We start from the raw sequence: 22528 nt of genomic DNA, 5'->3' as shown, positions 1-22528 counted from the left end.
AACTTTAAATGCCATAATTTCTTAAGCCACATTATCACATAATTACAATGTCGTGGTTATTTTTTTAAGCATGAGGTATATAAACCCGTCTTATTTTCACACTAATGCCATTAGGCGGAGAAGAAAAGATGCAGCATGTGAATGAGTGAAGCAGGTGCACAGAGCCTCATGAATAGCTGCTTCTCATTAACCATGCACGCGGCTCTGAAGCGCGCATAAATAATAGCTGGCAGTGCTGATATAAAAAGCACACCTTGGGGCCCTTGACCCCCCCCCCCCCCCCCCCCCCTCTCTCTCTCTCTCTCTCTCTCTCTCTCCCTCTCTCTCACTCCATCTCTTTCTTCTCTTTCTCTCTCACGGGAATTTACGCTTTTTTGTTTGTTTTCACGTCTGCAGCATACAACTTATTTGTAAGCGAACCACATTTTTTGCAGCGTGTTTTATGATCATTTTTTAATGATTCCTTTTCGTGACAAAAATCTGAAACTCTGTTCTCATGTCCTGTCGGTCCCGCATTTGTAATCCGGCGCCCTTGCAGAACGAATCCGCTGGACTGGTGCCTTCCTATTGAGACGCAAGGAGCATAGACAGAAGCCTGCATCGGAGCGCAACAACGTCCGCTTCTGTCGTTAAAACAAACAAGGCAGAAACACATATTAAACAAAAATAGAAACACTTTCAAATCTGGGGTTTACAAATCGTGGAGGATTTTGCAGAGAAGTTGCATGTGCAGGAGTGATACTACTCGACCGGGACGGAAGGAATGGGATACCCGGGCAGAGCAGTGGGAGGATGGAAAGGATGGACGCTCCTGGTGTGGGTCGCCGCTGTCAGCTTTGTGTTTGCAGACGGACGGAGAGTGAGGCCGGCCAGATGCCCCTCTGGATGTACCTGCACCAAAGACAATGCCCTGTGTGAGAATGTCCTATCCGTGCCTCACACTTTCCCTCCCGACGTCGTTTCACTGTAAGTGGCCCTGCACCTGAATATACTCTTGATGTTATTGTTGTTAATTGTCAGGAAAGCTTATGGAAATACTCCTTTGAGTGTATATTTGCATCTTTAGTATACTTTCAGGTAAATTTCCTTTTCATATGCTCTATTCATTCAGATCTTTTGTCAAATCTGGATTTACTGAAATCGTAGGAGGAAGCTTTGTTCACACGCCTGCCCTGCAACTGCTGTGAGTACACATCTATCTATCTATCTATCTATCTATCTATCTATCTATCTATCTATCTATGTGTATATCCACTTTCAGTGTTTTACAGAATCAAATAATGAGGCAGGAGCTCCCCAGAGGACTTCTGTGAATGCTGATATGCAGATTTAAAGGGGGATTCTCTTTAATGGTGTCAGGATTATGCAATAGACCACATGGCTACAGCAACTAACAGCAGGGGCTGGGGAGAGAGGAGCAGTGTGTGTGTGTGTGTGTGTGTGTGTGTGTGTGTGTGTGTGTGTGTGTGTGTGTGTGTGTGTGTGTGTGTGTGTGTGTGCTTGGAAGATAGAGAGGCACAGATAAATAATGAACATGTTCTTTTTTACCCAAAAGACAGCGCTTAGAAAAAAAGAGGAACAACAGTATAATTACACACATAACTATGGAGTTTATCTCGCCATTTCTTTGACATATGACATCTAATATTATACATTTGGAGCAGACTAGAGTTTATTGGGCAATTTGTTATTGCAAATCCACTAATTTACAGTAGGGTCAGACTTAACTGTGCTCTCTAATCCCACTTGCTTCAGTGTATTGCACACAACAGCACGCTGTCACAAAGCATCACTTTGTCTCGGCAAAACATTGTTCTTGGCGTCGCTTCTTCCATATGCTCAGATGGCACTTAATCAGTCTGGATGTGCATGGAGGCTTTTGACCAGAAGGAGAGTAGATTTAACTGGGGAAAATAAACGAGTGGCATCGTCCCCTCTGTCATTATTCACTGCCAAGGTGACCTGAAGTCTCTTAACCTCCATTATAGTTTTACTTAATCAATGGGGCTTCTCTGTTGCCAACATTGTGAGTGTAAAATGCCTCTGTCACTGGTTTGCTGAGCGTGCACTGGGAAATAAACAAGGAGAGTTATATTTCCTGCATTTTGACATCTTGGAATTATATGGTTTTAACCTATGGACAAACTGTTCCACTGGATTTACAGCGCTTTGACGTAAAAAAAACTATATAAGTTGTCATAAAAAGGATTTAATGTGGATGAGGTCCACACTATATTCTTGTTGGACACTATTCTTACACTTCTGGTTTAACGTGTGACTCAGAAACATGTGGGAGGAGGAATCCATTCCTCTCTCGCATTCATTTCATGAAAAACATAGAAGTTATCTGCCATTTCTCTTTTATTAATTGCATTCACTCTGTGAGCATGAATGCTGAATGAGTCTGTTGTCTGTTGTTACAGTAACTCTATCCTTCTTATCCTCTGATTGGAAATTAGAGTATTGGTGTTGATATTAGGTGATAATAAATCAATATGATTAAATTAGGTTCGATTAGTAAGACAAAATGCCAAGTTTTAGTACCAAACAGTTTCTCAACATCTTAACATTTCCTGCTTACTGTGAATGTCTTCAAGTTCAGACCAGTCCACCTTTGAGTTATGCAACATGAACAATTTAAGTATTTAAGAGCGCTGTGGGAACTGTGATACTATTCTTACAGGGTTTCTTTTTCACAGATTGTTCACAGCAAATGCATTGGACCTAATTGATGAGGATGCGTTCCTGGGTTTACCACATCTTGAATACCTGTAAGTATTTATCTTTAATTTATGAACGGCTCATTTATATTTGTGTGGGTTAGGGAGGTAAAATACACAAACAGTTACCCAGTTGCATACTTTCTGTATTACACCAATATGAACGGACTGGCATACACCAATGAACATCAATCAAACCAACTTCACATTTCCAATTTGAAACCTTTATTGTAGTGACTAACAAACCACATACAATAAATGTAGCAATATTGGCATGAATGCTTGCATTTTAAAGCCCGCACACATGTTTTATCACTTATGTTGCCTGATGAGGGGAGGGGGATTTACATCTTTATGATTCTTATTAGTACAAAACGTTTGCTGACCTCATGTAATGCCCAACCTAATGGAAAACACCCGTTTGGTTGTGGAGGGGCTTTAAAGTAATTCATTCTGACATGTTTTTCTGGGACTGGATACTTGATCTGTAGACAGTGTATGCATTTAGAAATAAAGTTTGGGTCTTCCACACAACCCTTCATTACTACGGTCCGTCGCTCACAACTGCAAAGGGGGAAGACATGCAGAAAGTTACAAGATTTCCGTTTTTAATGTCACAATATATTTGGTATTTGTGAAGGATTACTGTCATACTGTTAGCCCTAATCTATAAAAAATATGCTAATTGAAATTCTTCTCATTCACAGGTTTATAGAAAATAACAAAATTGCATCGATATCCCCATATGCTTTCCGGGGTCTGAAAGGGCTGATACATCTGTAAGTATTTTGGTTCTGTGGTGGCCATGTTGGAAAACAGTTTTTATCTTTCTTTCATCTTTCTTTCCTTCATCCTTTATTCCTGCCAAAGGGAACTTGCCTCATTGCCTCTGTTCCTCCTTCCTTCCTTTCTCCCCCTTTTATAATTCATAACTTTATCTTTACCCCTAATCATTCACAATGAGAGCACCACTTTCACATGTACTGTTTAAGTCATTTCTCTGGGGGAGAGTTAAGAGATTATTAGTATTCATGTCATTCTAACATAAACTGTGCATCAATTTCCTGCTACACTCTCTCTGTATCACTTTGTCATTGTCTGAAATGCAAAGGTAGGCAGAAGTGCTGTTGCCGGTAGTGATGTCCAAGGCTGAAGGTGCAGCTGGATCAGATTGCTGAAGGGCAGATCTGGATGTCACATTGCCTCAGTGGATCAGCAGAGTGGTTCCTCACATATTTTTGGCAGAGCAAGATGAATGATTGTGTGGCTTTAGATGTCATATAGCTTATATGTTCACTAATGTGAGCAGCAGTGCCCATTTATATATTGCGGACTGCTGTGATTGTGTTATTGTGATAATCTGTGTTTATGGTATTTATGGAAGGTAGCATCTCTTGTTTACAGAAATTATGTAAACGAAAATGTTGACATACAAAACATTATTCTATGTTTCTAGACTGCTGAGCTTGCCAAAACTAAAGATAAATGAGAAAGGGAGTGACCTGTAGGTGGAGACTAAATATAACTGAACTGTAACCTGACACGGACTGACCTATAATCTGTCTCCAAAGTATCGGACAAATCCTTCTTAACACATTTTGAGTCGATGCAGTGCAGCCAAATGTTTGCTTACTTGTGTTCCTCCTTGTTTTTGATTTGATGCATGAATGGAAGGGTGACTTTTTACTCTCTTCCATCACATCTTCAAATTTAGGACAGTTTGTACTGTAGAGGAAATAACTCAAATATGAAAGCAAAACAATTTATCAGCATTTATCCATGCATGTTTTTGGTGGGAGAACGTATCGCTCTGATGATAAGACAAAGAAGCATGAATGAAACTGCAAATATTGGGGTTAGTTACAACATCAGTGGCTCTCAGAGAATCAATTAACTGGGATTGATCAAAAGGAAAAAGATAAACACATCAACAGCAGTTTTCCACCATTAATGCTTTTGCAAAAAGGATTACCGCACACATTGAACCAAACATAGCCATAAGATTGTTAGTCTGCATTCATTATGCCTTGAGCACTGATAGGTATTGACAGCGACTTGTCTGATCAAAGCTAATTCCTCATCAGAGGAAATGTTTCCTTGATGACTGTTGCAGCAAACATTGCATTAATGAGGGAATAATCAATGCAAGAGTAAATGTTATCCCTCTCGTGTCTCTTGGAGAGAAAGCAGACACTGACATTCTGACCTAATGATGCAATTTATTCTGCAATTATAGAAAGGCTGGTATTAATGTTCTAAGAAAAAAAAGCCCTTAGTTAAGTTAGTCATAGTTCAACATTTTGGGAAATACCCATATTCATTTTCTGGCCAAGAGTTAGACGCGAAGATCAATTTAGTTTTTTGTATAACCGAATATTTATAAGAAATTAGACCAGTTCATGACTCACATTGTAAAATGCAGCCACATGATGGGATAAAGTGATATTTTCCTGTTTCATACCTTCATTTGTTTTTGAGGAAAGTCAACCTTTTATACAAAGAATGACGAATGAACACATTATTAGAGATAATTTTAAATGTGTTACCTACATTATATACATTATTATACATTATTAAAGGGCCCAGGCTGGACCCCTGTCCACCTTACTCCATCCCACATCTGTTTCGAGAGTGCATTCGTACACAAATTCAAAGTAACATGCCTCCCTCTCTCTGGAAAACCAACTCTCAAATAAATAATTCAGTCTTCATGAATTACGCTGACATTTCATTTCATTTACTTCACTTTCTGGTTTGGAGTTTACTCTCTCGCTCTCAAACGAAGTCTCTGTACGGTTGGTTTTAACTGGCCGGTAGATATATATCATTCACTTGACAGCATTTCGAGAAGGATATTCCCCTCTATTTATTATTTGCTGTTGCATTGTCTCATAAATATTGTCTGAGCTTGGGCCTTCATTACATTTGATTGCTAGTAATTTTGTTTGAATTAGTTTATTGTACTCTTGCTCAAGTCAATCTGGCTAACAGAAGAAAGAAAACTGACGCAATGTAATAAGTCAATGTCTATTATGTGTAGAGACTGGGGACAGACTCCCCCTAACTCAATCAATGTTTGTATTATTTTTTTCTCTTTGTTCATTAGAAGTCTGGCGTACAACAACCTCGAGACACTGCCAAAAGATGTCTTCAAGGGCATGGAGGCTTTGACTAAAGTGTGAGTTCACCCAGGGCGCTATCAGAATCACAATCACAATCGGAACTGTTTTTTGCCAAGTGCGTTACACATACAAGGAATTTGGATCAGTGGATTAGTTAATTAATCTATTTTCTGATTTATTTATGTTGATTAATGTGGGTACGGTTAAAGTTAGGAATCAACTCTAACTTGATTTTTAATAAACAATTTAATTGTCTTGATTGGTATTTAATCTGAAATAGTCACGTACCAAAGAATAGTGGACCGATAGAACTCTAATATTTTTTGGGGTAGGAAAAGGCTTTTAGCAAATGTTGAGCAAAATCTTTCTTTTTCTTCCTCCCTCTTTTTTTAACTGTGGATAAATGCAGAAATGTTATGAGGGCATAGTTGGAACAAAAGGAAAAAATAGGAAATCCCCCATAAAACAGGGGGTGTAAAAGTAAGAATTTGTGAGAGAAAAAAAGAGCACAATGAGGAGTAAAAGAGGGAAGAAGAATCAGAGTAAGAACATTGTAAAAGAAGCTATTCCTTGCTGTAATGGCAAAAGGTAAAGAAGAGGAAAACTTGGGTTAGAATGTTTGAGTAAATAACAAGTAAATTACAGAGAACATAATTAGACAATTGCCTTTGTGTGTGTGTGTGTGTGTGTGTGTGTGTGTGTGTGTGTGTGTGTGTGTGTGTGTGTGTGTGTGTGCGTGTGTGTGTGTGTGTGTGTGGACAACAAGGTCAAAGCTAATTCAGACTGAAAGTGGGCGACGAGCAGAGACTACTCAGGAGATAGGACACTTGTTGCTGCTTTCCTGGCATGAAGCCAAAGTGTAGCAAAGTAGGGGAGAGACAGACGGGGGAACAGCAAGCAAAAGCTGAACAGGGATTGGAAATAAAAAGCCAGAAAATATGTTTCAACAGTAAATATTTATGATGTTATGTCTTAACAAATCTATCAACTGATGTCCCTTATGATCTGCCTGTACATGTAGGGATCTGCGTGGCAACAACCTGATTTGCGACTGCAAGCTCAAGTGGTTGGTGGAGTGGATGCACCACACTAATGCCACCCTGGACCAGATCTACTGCAGCGGTCCACCTGCTCACCAGGGGAAGAAGATCAATGACCTGCTGCCACACTCGTTCGACTGCATCATAGCAGGTATCACCTGCTATCACTCTTGCCTTCCATGTTCTCATCCACAAGTGCGAAGAATAAAGCGTAAATGTTATGCTGTGTTCATCCTCCCAGTTTATGGAAGAATGTATCAATATGAAAGGATTATTTAAAGATAAAGGACAACATTTGAATCACCATGTCATACTTTTCAGAGTTTGCCTCCTATCAGTCGTTGAAGTTTGAGTCCATTTCGGTGGGGTCCTTCACCTTTGGGGAAGACCAGTATGTTGTGTTTGCCCAACCGTTTGCTGGGACGTGCAGCTTCCTGGAATGGGATCACGTTGAAATGACCTTCAGAACTTATGACACCATTGAAAGTGAGTTAATAAACCAGCAAAGAGCCGCATCGATGTTATGGGGGAATCCTGTGAAAATGTGTTATGGTTAAAGAGAACACATTTTATTATTTAAATAATAATAATATGTTTAGTAAGTCTAGATCCAAGTTTAAGAAACACTATGTATAGAACCCTTTCAATATATTGTTTGAAATCTGTTTGTTGGGCTGAATTCATGGTTGACACGATTGACTGGCAACTTATTTACTTGTTTCATCTTTTTTTGTCAGATGCATGGTTAATTACTTTTATTTCTTATATTCAAGGGATTTATTTCTCGTTAGCTGTAAAAAAAAAAAATACAAAGTACCTTAAAATATGAAGTATAAAATATATATATATATTTTCACATGTCTTCTTTTTTATTTTTGTTCAGGCACCTCCACTGTGGTCTGCAAGCCCATGGTGATTGACAACCACCTCTTTGTCATCGTGGCCCAGCTGTTCGGGGGCTCGCACATTTACAAGCGCGACACTTCCGCCCACAAGTTCATCAAGATCCAAGACATTGACATCCTGAAGATTCGCAAACCTAACGACATTGAGACGTTCTTGATTGACGGAGAGTCTTTCTTTGTCATCGCGGACAGCTCTAAGGTTGCCTACTTTTGCTTCTCAGACATTCAAAAGCACTTGATGCGATTACATTTTATTGTGCAGGTGTGTCTGTTGTTGTGTCCAGCCCCTGGATGCGTTTACTGCTCCTTTAAGCTCCTCTTCCCATCGTGTCAGCCATTCCCCCTGGTGTCCTTCGTAGAAGCGTGTCGGTCCGAGTCTGCTCCGGATGATTACCCTGGCCTTGCCAAATGTTTGCATATGCTCTCACATATGTTTGGGGACACTCAGGCGCACACACAGCCAGGCGGACACACACACAAACATCTTTGGCCTTATGCTCAGACACAAGCACAAATCTCTGTGTAGCTTTTGCACAACTTGATCTGACATTCTGCACATGTTCTTCTCGTAGGCGGGCTCCACAACAGTGTACAAATGGAACGGCAATGGCTTCTACTCCCACCAGTCGCTCCACCCGTGGTTCCGCGACACCGATGTAGAATATCTGGAGATCTCCAACAAACCCCACCTGATCTTGTCTAGCAGCTCCCAGAGGCCCGTTGTCTACCAGTGGAACAAGAGCCAGAAACAGTTTGAGCGCAGGACTGACATACCAGACATGGAGGACGTCTTCTCTGTCAAACACTTCCGGGTCAAAGGTGAGAGCTGCAGCTTGAATAGCAGTGTATGTGCACACAGGGTTTATTTTTGCACTGACTGAATATACATTGTGCACACTGAACACAATCTCTAATCCTATAGAATCTCAGTACCAACTCAGAGATGTTTTTTACATTGTGTTTTATGCAAGACGAAAGGTGCTTGATACAGAATCCAGAGCAGGTCTATTGCCTCCACAGGGCTCTCAACATGGAGGTGGCTGAGCCGGCGGCTCGAAGCGAACTGTGCTAAGAGCTATGTTAACGCGTACTAATTATTGGATGCCTGGTGTAGCGTCCGGAAGAATTTAGTCGAACAACTTCTCTCGTTCTCTGAATTTATTTTCCTTGATCACAAGTAGAGTAACAAATGCTGCAATCGCGATAGCAGGGAGTCGTCCAGTCAACACGCAGGTTAACCGTCCAAAAACACCCCGAACAGCCGGAAGTTCGGCTCTTTAATACACGGTTTTCCATCATGAACATCTAACATTTCTATTGGCTCTAACATGTCTAAGAGGAGGAGAATCATGTTCTCATCTTTTCTCACAAGGCTGGAACGTGCAACGACCGGTCTGCTTCCCTAATGTCAAAATACTGATAAACAGGTGTGGGTGTTGTGGTGCAAAGCGTGCAACCTTGAGGAACAGACAACCGGACTGTTCTCACAGAAACTTCTCAGAAAGTATTTGTTAAACTGACCTCGCACAACCTGAACTCTAATAGACATAAGAATAATGAAATGCAGAATATCTACAGAATATAACGATTTATATTATCAGCTAGAACAATGCAAACAACGGGTTTTTCTATCCAGATTTAGTAGCTTAAAGTGTAAACTAAATAGTCCATTAAATCTTTTCAAAGGTGAGCTGTTCATATGCTTGACAAGATTCATCGGGGACTCCAAGGTGATGCGCTGGGAGGGTGCCATGTTCAAGGAGGTCCAGACATTTCCTTCGCGTGGCTCCATGGTGTTCCAGCCTGTCTCCATCGGCAACTGGCAGTACGCCATCTTGGGCAGTGATTATTCACTGACGCAGGTCTACCAATGGGACACCGAGAGGGGCCAGTTTGTCCCATCTCAGGAGCTGAATATCCAGGCGCCTCGAGCATTTTCATTGGTTTCCATTGACGACCGCGTGTTCCTGCTCGCATCCAGCTTCAAGGGGAAAACTCAGATATATGAGCACCTCATGATCGATTTGAGTAATTAAACTCCTCGTCTAATTTTGGATAAATTATGTAAATGCTCTCTTCTGTGATTGTGTTGAACTTATCAGTCTTGCTAGAATCCACCAGCAATTCACACCTAAGTTTAAAGAAAGGGAAGTTTCAAGCTCAAACCATCTCAAGAGATATTTCACATACAGTTCAGGACCTTTAGGTTGAGATTAAGTGGTTGAAATTCCTACATTTGATGATCAATGAGGTCTGACATCATTTCCTTGTCATTGAAAATACATTCTACACAGTCCCTGATGCCTATGTTTGGCAAACCTGCTGCAACTACTTCATTTTGATAAACTCCTTATATTTCCATCTTGATTCCTCACTATTTGGAAATGCCTTAATCTCATTTGAAAACACGTAGAGTGCGAACTGACTATCTTTCAGGAAAAACAAGCTATGAAATCATTGCTTTTGTCTTTTATTGTACCATGCAGGTGTTCTTGTAGTTAGTAGATATTGAAGTATATGTCTCTTCATTTCAACTCCATGCATTTTTATTTCTATTGTAGGAAAGATTTAAAGAGTTTGTTAGTGCTAACAATCACGCGATAATAGTCCAATAGGGAAACATTCTTGAGTGTTTTTTTTGTCTTGAAAAACTACGAACACAAAAACAAAACTTGTCTTAATTGACGTCTTCTTTTATTCAACAAAGCATTTCAGGAAAATTGACTTCAAAGTAAAATGTCATTACAAGAGATTAGATGGGTCAATGGGTCACGTGACTCACCGGTTTTAAAGTCAGGGTTGTTAGACTTGTAGAAGACAGACAATTAGCAAAAATCTTTTTTGAATTGAATCTAATCCGAGCTTCATAATGTAACAGCAGCAAATCGGTGTAGTTGGCAAGGTCAGGGGTAGTTTTTAAGACTTGAGCTTGAGAATAATACAAGCTTCCAACCAAATGTGGGTTGAACTACTTGTTGAGGACTATGTACATTCTTCCAGCCCAATTTAGTAGCTAGTCAACCTATCGGTCTTTTGTAATTACTTACAACTTAAAGAAGGGACCCTAATATATAAAAGAATCCACTAAACACTGTGAGAAACCGCAAAAAAAACACCTTCTCTGTCCTTTCTACTCTATGACCATAAGTTAAGCAATGATGCAGACACTCACAGGGTGATTCCTGATGAATGCCTCGCTAGAAGCATCCCACTGTGTCTGCCCACTATCCCTCCCTCTTTCACTGCACTTGCCCCTTTTCTCCCTCATTCACAACACCATTGTTGTTACTCCGCAACTAAAAAGCCAACCACTGTGCAGCACCTGGTACCTGTGCTTTCACACGGTCCTCTTCTGACACAAAGGAAACTGAATTAGGATAACAATTAACAACTTCACTGATTTGCCAAATATAATGTTTACGTTTTTACAATACGGTGTAATAATAATGTATGTGATATTGCTTTTGTATGTAGAGGGGACCACACTCAGTGTTTTATTTTTCATAGATATAGAATTTAGTGTAGATATGGATCACCTCCTGAAACGCTGTGTAACATGCTACTTTTGCAAGTGTCGGCTTCTACTTGTGTCAGTCTAATCTAGTTAGATAAGGATAGAGGACAATAGCCATTCATTTGTCATCTTGCTCTTTGTATTTTATGTACAGCACAGTGGTAATAAAATACTAAAATGTTAAATCGCGGATGCAATTATTTGTGTTGTTGAGTCACCAGTATAATTTTTTTTTTTAATTATTAATATGTATTAATTTACAGTAAATCTGTCCCATGCTAACTCTGACTTAATCAAACATGATTATGATAATTGGACGTTTTGGGCGAAAACAAAAAATGTAAAGTCATAATCATCTAACACTAAGAGCTTTAACACTTCTTGTAATACTATAACGGACATACACGTGTTCCCATAAATACGTCGGTCCAAATGTGGGTACACTGAGTTTCGGTTAGTCCACATCTCAACTGCCTCCCTCTGCTATGGGCGTAAACGTTGGGCAATGTTTTAGTTGTCGAGCAGAGTAGCGTTGGGTTCAGTTCTGCCCCCCTGTGGGTAAAGTAACCACCGCATGGGACTTGGGTCTGCTACCACCAAGGTTAGTCATTAACCTTGTCTTCTCAGGCACTCAGAGCACCGGAGGAAGCAGACGGCACTCTGTCCGAGGCATGCTGCCGCTCAGCCGTCACATCTCACCATGGCCGACCGTAACCACTGCGCACACGAGCGCTCTTTGTCCTTAGAGGACGGCGTCACCGTCGTGTTTCACAAAGTTGACAGCCATAGCACGAACAGCGGCGGCGACGACGACGACGACGAGAGCGACGAGGATAAACGCACGGCAGCGAGGGTCCACTTGCAGAGCAACTGCCGCGTGTCGTGTGACTGCAGCGACGATGCTGAGGAAGCGAGAGGAGGAGGCGAGAGGAAGACGCTCTGCCCGCCGGCGTTCTGCGTCAGAAGCAGCCTCGCAGCCCGAGGCGGAGACGCAGCAGGTGAAGGTAGAGGCGCGCGCGCACTTTGCGGGTTCAGCGGCATCTAACCCGAGGCGATAACGTGTCTCCTTTCTCACGTGCACTTTGTGATGGATAGAAGATACACACACGCACTTGCACACATACATAGAGGGTGACGAGTAGCCTGAGAAGCAATAGCTTCCTTCACGTTATACAAGAGTGCAGCGTCATGTATCGGTAATATCTGATGACATCACGTGGAGGCTATTAGCCTATTAGCAGGGAAGTAGCTGAAAGAAAAAAAGCCCCTTGACACAGACAAAAAGCCCTTTCTTTTCCTTTAGGGCCCGGCACAAATTATGTAATTTCATTACATGCTTTATGTCACAGTAGAAGTGCGCCGTATTGTACACTTTTTTTTAAATGATTTTAGAATAAAACTGTACTATTTGATGGTGGTCCATATATCTTAAAATACATTGTATGCCTAATAATAACTATAATATGATGCAGATAAAGATAAACTGCTGTAAACCAGTTTAACATTTGCATCATCCTTAAAGAGGAAAGATGACTGTGCACTTTTACCGTGTCACCACACCTGTGGCTTTAAGCATAATGCAGATCTTAAAGAAGACGACAAATCAAACATTACCATCCCTAAGGCTACAGTGGTGATCTGACTATCCTTTTGCACACACAATAAATAAGAAAGTGCCAATTAACAAAAGACGTGTGAGAGTATCGAAGGGTATTCCCATCTGTATGAGGAAGAATGGTGATTTAGCTTTATTTGGAAGTTTACAAGGAAGTGAGAAATGCACTCGATGCCCTTGGACCAGTTTTCCTTTGTGTGTCTTTGTGAAAAATGTGGCAAGTCACAGAGCTGAAGAACGCCTGAGGACTAGTGTCCTACCAGACAATAAATGCGTAGATCTTCTCTTTATTTCATAAGTGTACGTTTTATCACTCTGAAAGATAGACAGAAATTAATTATTGCTTGAATAATACAGTGATGATATGATCATATAATGTTTTACTACATTATATTGTCCAAGTCAATGATTACAAGAAAATTGTAATAAAAAAACGAGAGTAATGCTAATACAGTAATTTAACACTGTAATAATAACCCTGTGTGTCTAGTTGGCAGGGTAGTGGAACTAAGAATACAAAAAAAGTGATGTCTTTGGCTCGGTGCAAGGTTAACAAAACTAATCCTGAATATGATAAATGAAATGGAGATTAGGCCACTCATTGTGGAAAAATACAAAGAAAGATGTTTGAGTGTCCTGAGGTTGGAATTTAATCTCCACAAGCATATCAGTTTATTATTCTGCCGGCAGGGTTTGCAAACACTGCACCGCTGTCTTTTGCAGACTTTTTGTTTGTGTCTTTTTCTTCTGAATTTTGTACCCAAGCCACATAGAGTACAATAACCTAATTTTAACTGCACTGCTCCGTCCTGCTTTTACTGTATCAACATAAGCACGACACACTGAGTAGGCCTGTCACAACTAATTTTGTTGGACAAAATATTGTTCCAGAAATAATAGCGTTAAACAATGTTCACTTAAATGATTAAGACATAAGAATAAAAGTCAACCTGTTAAGAAAACAAGAAACTTGGAAATTCCAAATTGGAATTGGAATGTGAAAAAAATATTAAAACATAAATAGAATAAAACTACACAACCAATAAATACGCTCTATAAATAAAAATGGACTCTTGGGCTTTGTTGATAGATACATTTAAAGTCTGCGCAAGGCCTGAGTGTTATAATGGAAAAAGCCTGCTGTTTATTCTGGCCTCATGTTGCTCAAATGTTGGTGACATTCTTAAGTAAAGAAACACGCATGTAAACACAACGGGCAATATCAATGTTTGAAAAAATGATTGAGGTCATATCCATATAATATACCAAAAGTGGATAAAGTAATTATTGTGACAGGTCTACAAAAAAGCACTATTTTTAAGGTGAAATAGTGATACCCCTCTAAGGGTATCCTCCCAACTGAAACCTGTTCTTTGACTCTCTTCCTTTTTTTCTTTTTCTCTTCTCTTTCTCAGACTCAGAGAAACCAAAGATATGTCCAGGTCTTGGTTTGTTCTATGCTTTGCTGGCCACAGTTTTCTTCTCCATCATTGCGCTCTTGGTGAAATCCATCAAGGGAGTCCACGCCATAGAGATCAGCGCCATACGCTGCTTCTTCCAGATGCTTTTTACTCTGCCGTTACTCATCTACCACAAGTAAGCATGATGGAGAAACTCAAACATTTAGATTGCCACAGTTAGACGGTACAACTTCAATCCCAGGTAGGTTTAAGATGTACACATGCATTTACTCCATAACAGTCTTTATTTTAAACCAACAATGTATATGCTCAGTGGTGAGGTAGTCCATATCCCTGCCATGTGTTTTCATGCCTCATCGTCTAGTATCATGACTTAACAAACAATCATTGCTCAATCCAGTTGAAGTTGTCAGAGAGACATGGAAAATTATTATCATATTCCCCTCAGCCCTGCTGAGGGAAATATATAGCACATAGAGAAGTGTTGGGATAGTTTTGAATAAAGCCTTCCCAAATGAAGTTATATACTTTTTATAAACTTACAATTATTATGAATTAGCAAACTTTCTGTATCAATAATAGCATATTGAATAATCTTCACCTACACTGGTTATCAGATCATCAGTTCTTAAATGCAACAACATTTAATAAACCACTTTAAAAATAAAATACTGTAAAACTCACACTTTGTAGTGGACACATGTGCATGTTTTCGATATGTTGTCCATTATTTCACCACGGATGTATGTATATGAATATCTATAATGTTTATCACAAGCCATGCGAAACTATTATGTTACGATGTATACAATAATAATCAAACACAAGTAATCCAAAGAACTGAACCACTAAGAGATAGTACACAAAGGGAAAGAACAACCATTACATGTGCTTTCTATCCATTTATTCCTCAAGCTTGTTTCTTGTTTCATTTTTGCATGGATGAATGGAAAACCAGTTCACTTTAGAAATAAACTCAGTTCCCAAAGACTGCCGCCACTTTTCGATTCATTCATTTACCTCTTCATCCATCCATCCATCCATCCTACATCCTTCTTTGTCATTTTTTCTTTGTACATTTTACATAATCAACTCTCCTCCTCTCCTTTCAGCCCAATCTGTTCATCTGAGCATCTATCACTGTCATCTCCACATCACTTACCCACCTATCCATCTGGCCATCGAGTCATTTGTCTTCTCTCGGCTCACTTTGTTGCTCAATTTATCTCTGTCCGCCCCTGTCTGAAATTCAGTTTATTACTTCCTCTGTCAGTCAGTCTAATCATCCAGCCATCCAGTCACTCATTCATCCATCATCCATCATCCTCATATCTCTGATCCTCCAGGACAGGTTTCCTTGGTCCCAGAGACAAACGTATCTATCTGGTGCTTCGGGGCTTCATTGGTTCCAATGCCATGATCCTGCTCTACTATGCTGTTCAGCAGATGCCGCTCGCGGACGCCACAGTCATCATGTTCAGGTAGGAACTTTAATTGATTGTGGATTAGTGGAGATATTACGAATATAAAGATATTCTATCTATATTCTATATATAAAGATGTTCTATCCTCCCTCGCTATGCTGCCCTCAGTATATGTGCTGTGATACACCTTGGCAGTTAGACAAACTCCTTCTTGACATCACGACTCTGAAGACAGTTGTCCGTTGTCCACAGGTTTTTTGACGTAAGAAAGAGTAAAACTAAAACACACAAAAGGCATAATGAATACAAATCAAATGCTTTCTCATTAACCTTACACATACACAATGTCAATATACTGATTCTTCATTGACATACATTGCTTTGTTTTTAACCGCTACTTTTTATGTATTCACTGGTGATTTACTTACATATGTTCCTGTAAACCACTGTATTTTAACATATCATCAACTATTTATTCATATTTACTTGTATTTATTCTGTCATATGAACTTTACCAACAGTCATAGCGGATTAATGACTCGATGGACTTTGTGCATAAAACTTCCCAAAACTAAACATTGTCACAAAAATAATCATCTGCGATCATAAAACAAATTAATACATACCAATGATACCATCAAAAGGCATAAGATGCAGGCAGACTCAACTGGATTGGAAAACAGCAGTTCTGAGCCATGTTCTCACTTATTCACTTCCTGATTATAAGTCACCTGACAAGTTACAGGACATTTCCTGTTTCAAAATAAAACGTGTTTCCAAATAAAACGTATAACATTCTGATTTAACAATTGTAACAAAACACTCGCCTGTCACCTTTTCCCCCAATCTTGCTCTCTTCCTCTTTCTTTCTCACTTTCTAACTCTCTCTCTCTCTCTCTCTTTGAAATATCTGTCATTAATTAATTTAAGATTAAAGATCTGAGATACCTCAGCTCTCAACTTGCCTGTTTATAATCTGTACCTACACATTTATTACATTTTTTCCCACGCTGTCACCTCTATCACTCTCGCTCTCTTACTAAAACTGTGTCTTTCAGTAATCCGGTCTTTACCTCCCTCCTGGCCTGGATCTTTCTGAAGGAGAAGTGTACAATCTGGGACTGCGTCTTCACTGTTTTTACCATCAGTGGCGTCCTCCTCATCGCCCGACCACCATTCCTCTTTGGCGAGCATCGGCGTGGCATTGAGGGCAACTACGCCAACCACATCAAGGGGACTATCGCTGCCTTTGCAGGTGATACGATCAGTAAACACAGCACTTACATCACAGTTTGACCACAATTAATAGGTAAAGTTGTTGTTGTTCTGTGAGGCAAGGCAAGTTTATTTGTATAGCACATTTCAACAACAAGGCGGTTCACGACTAAAAAACCATTAAAAGCATCAAAACATAATGCATGAAAACAAGATTAAAAACAATTAAGAATGTTCATTTTTAAAAGTAAAAAAGCAAAAAATGTAATAAAAGTTGTAGGAAGTATGATGATAATTGTGTTTAGACTGCTGTTATGTCAGAGTGTTTATTTTAAACACGTAAAAAGCTCAGGATTACCATGGCGTCGAGGGGTAGTCAATGCAACAGAGTAACATCTCCTGGAACATCAAGGTTACCTGGGGAACACTGTCTTTTTGAATTAATCGTGGTTCAACTATTGGAGAGTCTCTATCCAGTCAAAAAGGTCTTTCAGATCTTTTCGGATTTTCAGATTTAGATAAGTGACATAAGCCACTCTGCCAGGAAACCTAGTTTTAGCTTTTTAGAATTTTAATTTTCTAGCGAGCAGGAATCGCATATAAGTCACAATCCTAACTTAACTAGCTTCACACCTGCAAGCAGCAGTTTTCTTTTGTGCCACTCATCTCAAAATGTGTCCCAATGAATTAGGAGCTTTACTTTTGGGCTAAGTTTTATTTTTGCTTCCGCAGTCCAATGTAACTTCTTAACATCACACTGCATCTGATGATTCATTTCACAATCCTTCCTTCTTTCATATGTAAATTACCCAACTTTCACATCAAATGCATAAGTGCAGCATCACACAGAGAAAGGCTGTTATTTTTAATAGGGAGTGCATCTGCGCTCTCCTCAGCAAGCCACAGCGGTGTTTATTCCCCTTTCGCCACCGAAATCGATTTTGAAATACGTTGACCTCCACAGCAAATGTCTCACAAATGGCATCCTGGCACCGGAGCAGGTGGCCATAACGATGCCGCCACTTTCACTGTAAAGAAAAAAATGGAGAGATCTTTTAATTATGTGCATATCTAAAATCCAAGAGCTGAGTGCTTGAGAAAAAAATCCTGGCAGATAATATCAGAGTAATAGAGAATGCAAGTGGAATTGAGGGCTAATTCACAGAGAAAAATGGTCACAGATAGCCACCAGAAGAAACTTGCATTAACAAGTTGAAGTTGATTAACTCAAATATTTCAACAAAGACTTCTTTAATAGGTATGAAGCAGTCGATTAGAAAATGTCCGTTGAGTCTCATATGTCTATTTTTTTATTGGTTTTCATTATTCTTGTGACTGCTGTATTCATTCTTATTTTTTATTTAATTATAGGAGCTCTTGGGGCTGCTTTTACATTTGTTATCCTTCGCAAGATGGGGAAGAGCGTCCATTACTACCTCTCTGTCTGGTACTACGCTGTCATCGGTTTCATCGAGTGCATCATCACTGTAACCATCCTCGGGGAGTGGAAGATCCCATACTGTGGCCGTGATCGCTGGCTGCTGATGCTGATCGCTGTTTTAGGTATTGCCGGCCAGACCTTCCTCACAAAGGCCCTGCAGATTGAGAAGGCCGGACCTGTGGCCCTGATGAGGACTATCGATGTGGTGTTGGCATTCATTTTCCAATTTATTTTCTTCAACCGTGCACCGACCATGTGGAGCCTGGGAGGGGCGCTGTGCGTAGTGTTGAGCACGAGTGGAGTAGCGCTTCAGAAGTGGTACAGCAACTCTCGCAAGAGCTGAGAAGAAGAAGAAGCAACAAAGGATAATTTGGTATTCATATTTATACTTCTTTCCTTTATTATATGTTTTTCTGTATTTTACTTGTTACTTACATGGGAACCTGTGAGGAGGTTTAAACCTCCAATGTCTACAACATAATGGGACAGTTTTTGAAGAATATCCTCAGTCCCATTTGACGTCTGCTTTAACCTGAATAAAATAGCCAAAGAGAGAGGTTTACGGCATTGGGACCATTCATACTGTGTTACATTACTTGGCAATAATTGTATACTGAAAGAAAAAAGAATACTACATATTGAATTGTATTGTGGTACGCACTAGGCATTATTAAGTGAGTATCTGCAAAAAAAATACTAATTATGCTGGCAATACAACTAGAATCACTTTGTCAATAAGAGGTACATGTAATGCAAACCAAATAAGCAATATTAGCACTTGAATGCACTGTTTTGTTGAAAACAAAATGGTGTATTAGAAAGACAACTACAACAAAAAAGATTAAAATATAATCCTAAAATCCTAGTTTTTACTTAAACAGCTGTACATTCACTCGGGGATCTCTGTCTAACTGCTTGTAATGCCCACATATGAACATACCTGGATCCAACCTAATCCAATCCATGAGGAATTTTGTCCTTTGTGATTTTATTTTTCTTCTGTCACCCTTTATTATATAACAAGATCATCCGATCCACAGTTATCTGAAGTGCCTTAAGCAGGGAACTTTAACCTCCAGCTTCCCTTAGTGGAGCTGCTCAGATACCAGCAACTTGTTCTGGGCAGCTCCCAAGTGTGATTGCGCATAGTTATGAATATGAAGTAGGATACTTCTGAAAAAAGTCAACTCAATAACTAATGATTTTTAAAATGAAAGATCAACTCTAACAGCGTTTTTAATGAGGCACCTAAGGCATGACAGTTATCCCCACACTGACTTCTTCATTATCTCAGGAGGAGTAAACTCTATCATGTTGGCTCGCTCTTAGTGTCATCTTAAAGCATCTAATTAGTGTTCTCCACAGTCTAAAAATATATTTTCCATGAGGCTCAAAGAGTGTTGTGTGCACTTGTCATTGAGGGTAAAGAAAGTGTCAGTAACCTGTCACTATAATTCAACACATGAAATGAGATCACGAGGATCGCTCGATGATAACCTCCTCTTCCTAGAGAGGACAGGTGAGAGACGAAACAGGTTTATTAATATGAACATACCCTGAGGCAGTCAGTTGAATACTGAAGTTGTGAAACAGTTACACTTTGTCCCCAAACTGTAAAGCTGATGTTTTTGTTTCTGTGATTCTTGTTGTTCCACGTAGAAGATGTATGTAGTCACCTCATGATCGTCATCCATAAGCGGGTTAGTATATACGTTGTGTTAAAAGCACTGTTGTGTTTTGTCCTTTGGCACTACAATGCCTCCTTGTGTATATCCAAGGTGATATGTATGTTATTGTTTGCAGGAAATACCTTTTATTTCAAGGGTTCTGGGTTTCCAGCATTGCAGCCTGAGTTTATGTCTGGTGTAAATCATAGAGTATTTTTAGCATTTAGCAAGGTGTTTCCCACTGTCATGACTGGTAAAGTCCCACTACAACACAGTCCTGTGTTGTGGGAATGTTTAATTGGGTGAAATATAGCTACAAAAGGAAGGCAGCAGTGCTGCTGGACTGCTATTTAATATCCTGCAGTTTCTTCCTTTCACACCCTGTTGTTTCTGGTCTCTCGGGTTGAGAACTGTCAGCACAGCTGCATCATCACACGCCTCCGTTTAGAGTTTTTTTTCTTCTCTTTAATAAGTGAAACAGATTCCTAGAGGAATATTTAGACTTACAATGAACGTCTCTGTGCTGGAGAAAGCACTTTCTTATGAGCGCTTATTTGCTGTGGTTATTATGATTACAGAATTAATCTGATCCTAGCCATTAGTTTTAAAGAGTTGGATATAGTTAAATGATTCCTTTGGATATGATTAATCTTTAAAGTGACAAACAATGACATCATTCAAAGTGTGGAATAGAGAAAATCACATGTGATCCAAGTATTCAACTTTAGTGTGAAGGGGAAAGTCTAAAGGCACTTTTTAAATCATTGTTCGTAGACTGTTATGGTTACATAAGATGTGGAGATGCTTATTTTACATTCTTCTTTTTTGATTTGCTTTGACCTCTGAATATTAATTTAATTTACTTCAATGCTAGTAGCTTAAGCATAATGTGTTGTATTTCCATCAAATGGTAAACAAAAAAAAGTTATTTCAGGACCTACAAGCCTTACAAAAAAAAAAATCTGTTTTGGGGGGTAAACTATGCTTTAATAGTATTTATTTGACTATTTCTGTAATGTATTACATCAACATATTCTATAAGATGTATATATTTCTGCATAGTGATTTATTCTATTTAGTATACTATGATTTGATAATAAATTCTACATGAATATTATAACTCATGTCTGTGGTCTTGACTTTGTTACTTTTCTGCTGTCAAACTTACGCAGACAGGTTTCTTTTTCATAATCACTTGAGACATCATGCTTCATTATATCTTGTCTATGACTGCAACTTGTGGAACAGACCCAAACCGTGTGGAGGCTTTGCCTGGACTTCCATCATTGTCCCAAAGCCGGTGGCGTTACTACTGTGGTCACAATGGAGTCAAACTACTGAGTCAGGTAGCTGTTGACGGCAGTATTCAGATCAGAATAGTACCTGGCTGAGTGGATTGTTGTCATTGTGTGCACGCGTGCATGCAGGTTATTTGTCTGAGCATTACACCTTTGTTTATATCCCCTTTGTTTCTACACAGTTGGCACTGTGAATTCATGCAGAAGGGCTGTGTTTTGTTGTGTTGCAACATAAGCCACGTCTTGTTGAACAAAGGCTCGTAGCGTCCATGGAGGGCTAACCGCATGCAGATGGTGTCATAAACCTTATTCTGGATCGAGGCACGGTTGCTGGATAATTCTTCTGCTGAGCACAGAGCTCAGCCAAGTGTAGAGAATCTGAACGAGAACAGAGTAGCTCATTGTTCTATGAATTAGGAGTAACTGGATGCTAAAGATGTCTCGTTCTTTATCTTGCACCTACAGCTTTAGAGCTAATGTTTTTTTCCTTCTACAGTATGTTCTCAATTTCAATATGCAGCCACCATCAATTTCTATAAAGTGCAATTGTATGGCCCGTATTCATTGAGGAAATACTATACAAGTAACATACTCCAAGTATTATAGTGGGCATATGTTGATTTGATGTATTATAAATAGTCGCAGTAGCGTCTTCTATGATCAATACTATTATCATTATTTCAGCAGATGTAACTGGTATAATAGTAGCTTCCTGCACATGCAGTGAACCTTTACTGACAGCAGAGGGCAGGATCCACAACACAAGGATTTGCTCCTGAATGCAACTTTCCATCATCAGTGATAAAGGCAACTCAATAGTTGTGGCAATGCAAGTGGTTGTGGTTTTATTCATTTTCATGTCATAAACTGAATTAAAAAAATTTGTTTGTTCTGTGTTCAATTGTTTTAAATCATATACTTATATGTTTTATAAAAATAAATAAAAAACATAAATAAAAAACAAACGAGACAATATAGTAGTGCATTGTGCAGTTTGATATGAAGAACACCTTTGCACTGATACTATCAGATAAGGGCAAATGTGTGTACAAGATAACCTAATTATGTGTTATCACTATATACCTACAGTACTTTTTTTCCCCCAATTGCTTGTCAATACACCCCCTTTCCTTATCTAGGCTATTT

The 22528-nt window shown here is 39.4% G+C and overlaps 2 protein-coding genes across 2 annotated transcripts; both read left to right on the top strand.

Annotated features, from left to right (window-relative positions):
• Positions 1-725: 725 nt before the first annotated feature.
• On the top strand, positions 726-9823 carry lgi1b (leucine-rich, glioma inactivated 1b; the record flags this gene model as incomplete). The annotated part of the gene is given in 11 exon segments (XM_079214030.1): positions 726-747; positions 750-966; positions 1112-1183; positions 2700-2771; positions 3428-3499; positions 5827-5898; positions 6864-7033; positions 7204-7368; positions 7766-7986; positions 8360-8606; positions 9474-9823. Coding segments are annotated over 11 exon segments (1680 nt in total).
• Positions 9824-12001: 2178 nt separating this feature from the next.
• Positions 12002-18954, top strand: slc35g1 (solute carrier family 35 member G1; the record flags this gene model as incomplete). Its single annotated transcript, XM_079237339.1, has 5 exons — positions 12002-12305; positions 14332-14512; positions 15684-15818; positions 16820-17016; positions 18348-18954. 5 exons carry the CDS (start codon positions 12002-12004, stop codon positions 18758-18760), a joined length of 1230 nt encoding a protein of 409 aa, XP_079093465.1. The 3' UTR covers positions 18761-18954.
• Between the last annotated feature and the right edge of the window lie 3574 nt (positions 18955-22528).

The sequence above is a fragment of the Taurulus bubalis genome (genome assembly GCF_910589615.1).
Source record: "Taurulus bubalis genome assembly, chromosome: 2".
NCBI classification, from domain to species: Eukaryota; Metazoa; Chordata; class Actinopteri; order Perciformes; family Cottidae; genus Taurulus; species Taurulus bubalis.
This window is presented reverse-complemented; position numbering and strand designations above follow the sequence as displayed.